Source organism: Penaeus japonicus, unplaced genomic scaffold (genome assembly GCF_977035675.1).
Source record: "Penaeus japonicus unplaced genomic scaffold, GWHDUDI00000001_assembly GWHDUDI00000036, whole genome shotgun sequence".
NCBI classification, from domain to species: Eukaryota; Metazoa; Arthropoda; class Malacostraca; order Decapoda; family Penaeidae; genus Penaeus; species Penaeus japonicus.
Window position 1 is genome coordinate 15,697,469 of NW_028234438.1, and position 2,500 is coordinate 15,699,968.

General features: G+C 43.2%; 1 protein-coding gene across 1 annotated transcript in view; it reads left to right on the forward strand.

The window, feature by feature from the left end:
* LOC122252347 (cytochrome P450 2L1) overlaps positions 1–2,500 on the forward strand; it is a 5,588-nt gene that overhangs the window by 475 nt on the left and 2,613 nt on the right. Inside the window, exons 2-8 of the mRNA XM_043014783.2 lie at positions 140–239; positions 439–572; positions 783–1,001; positions 1,186–1,385; positions 1,690–1,804; positions 2,044–2,224; positions 2,437–2,500. The exon at positions 2,437–2,500 is cut by the window's right edge and continues 54 nt beyond it. Of these exons, the coding sequence (XP_042870717.2) occupies positions 140–239; positions 439–572; positions 783–1,001; positions 1,186–1,385; positions 1,690–1,804; positions 2,044–2,224; positions 2,437–2,500 (1,013 nt within the window). The remainder of the gene's footprint in view (positions 1–139; positions 240–438; positions 573–782; positions 1,002–1,185; positions 1,386–1,689; positions 1,805–2,043; positions 2,225–2,436) is intronic.

Consider the following 2,500-nt stretch of genomic DNA (forward strand, 5'->3'; position numbering starts at 1 on the left):
GAACCGTGCCACATCTTCCCTCTCATTTACTAAGATTGGAAAAGTACAAAGTTTTGGTCACTAAGTTACGTCCTTTCATTGCGAGTGATAGCCAGTAATCATCATCATGAAAATAATAATGGCGATCTTTTCTCTGCAGGAGAATGGGGGTTGCCAATAATAGGAAAACTTCCGACCAGCGAAGTTGCTCTTGGTGAACAAGTAGACAAACTCAAGAGGAAATATGGGAACATCGTATCGTGAGTATTACTTCATTTGTATGTTAGTGAATAGATATCTGTGTGTGTGTGTGTATAAAGAAATTAATCCCCCTTCTGACATCCATAATGCAATAAAAATCAAGCTGATGATTAAGAAGAAAATATTTTCCAAATTTCGCCAATATTCGACCTCATACTTGAGTCCCCTAACGGGGCTGGTAACCCAATTCGATTCCAGGTGGCGCATGGGGAGCCGGATCTTCATCTTCCTGTGTGACTACAAGACCATCAAGGCCGCCTTCGCCAAACCGGAGTTCTCTGACAGGCCGGATTTCTTCAGCTTTGATTGTTTTAACGAATTCACCAAGACCGGTGAGAGCCGCGCCTGCCCGGAGCAAGAACCCAGGAAGATAGCGTCCTGGGTTCCTAGCGTTCAGTTCGATGAATTCTGGGTGTTTCGTGGCTCTAAAGAGATTGGAAAAAGTGAAACAAGGCAATGAAATACCGTGCATCAATTAAGAACACACGAATTATAAACCGATAGAATGTACAATTCTGTTTCCTTTCAAATATTCCCAAAAGGTGTCATCAACACCAACGGACTGCTCTGGCAAAACAACCGAAGATTCACCCTTCGTCACCTGAGGGACCTCGGCATGGGCAAGACCCGCTTGGAGGAAGCCATCCAGCACGAGGCCGTCTGTCTGGTCGAGGACTTCGCGAGACACACGGGGCGTCCGGGTCCCCTCCCTTGGTCCATCAACGTGGCGGTCGTCAACGTCATCTGGCAGATGGTAGCAAGTAAGATATAGAATCTCGCTTTGATATTTTACTTAGGCAGTCAAAGAACGGCTAAGATATAGAAAACGTAGGAAGAATCCATAGTGTCTCGGCGCCAAAAATCGAACACATCCAAGATTATCATACGAACAGAGACAGAGAAAGACTGATAGGATCAAAGCACGATTCCTCTCACAACCCCCAGGTATACGCTACGACGTGGATGACGCCGAAGTACAGGAGTTCAACAAACTCGTCAACTCATCCATTGAAGACTTTCAGGGCAGCGTGATCTGGTTCGACCTCATGCCTTGGCTGATACCCATCGTGCCCCATTTCATCAGGAAGTGGATGCACATCCCGCAGATGATTGACAAAGCGGATATGTTGTTAGAGAAGATGATGGTGGGTAGCGATGAATGTTGCTACGTTTTGCAGAGTCCGTAAAGTATTGCTAATAATTTTGGGATATACTTTAAACCTTATAGTAGTAATGCGAATTCTTCAAAAAGGAAATTGTTTCAAGATATTGACAGTGATCATAAATACGCGTATCAAGTAATTATGATAGGTAATGATACTGTAAAAAGGATCCTTTTTCTTACAAAAAAAGTTCATGATAATAATAATTAATAAGGTAGGTGACTATCTGCTATAGAATAGCTCGATATTGAAAAAAACGTCATAAAAAATAACCCCAAATCCACAGGAACAAATTAAGGAACATCAGGCGTCACTAGACTCCGAGAATCCACGAGACTTTATCGACGCTTACTTGCTGGAGATGAAAGCTCAGAAGGACGACCCTCAGTCTACCATGAGCAGTGAGAATCTTTACAGTTCGCGGTTCTTGCTTTAGATGAGACACCGAGACCGTTCTCCTTTTTATTGCTTATATATATATCAATGTCGGTACCTTTTAATGATGGTGATGTGATAACTACTTGATACCTAACAATCCTTTTGTCATTACCATATTCATTGTTTCTGGCGTGTTATGCTTGTTGTTATACCAGCATGATTTATTTCTCCAGCTGGTCAAATACCGGATTCTCATTCACAGTTACTGACCTGAAAAACTTGCTGGGAGATCTGTTCGTGGCTGGCAGTGAGACCACGGCCTCCACCATACGCTGGGCCATCTACTACCTGGCCAAGTATCCTGAAATCCAAGCCAAAGTTCACAAGGAGATCGACTCTGTGGTTCCTAGGGACGTCCTTCCTTCCATACAGCAGAAAAGCAGGTACATCTCAGCTAAAACAAGCTTAATTATTTGTATAGTGTGGCGGTGACATTTATACCATATAAATTTGTATGTCTGGAGTCGAGTTGTTTATATCTCGTCATTGTAATAACTTCCAGGAATAAAGATCATTCCTGAAGGCCCTTGACTTTAGATATTAGAGAATGATATCAACCATTTCATCTAAATTCCTCTCCCTCTTGTGTCGCCAGCATGCCCTATCTAGAAGCCGTGACACTCGAGGTACACCGAGTAGTGTCTCTGATCCGCCTCGGA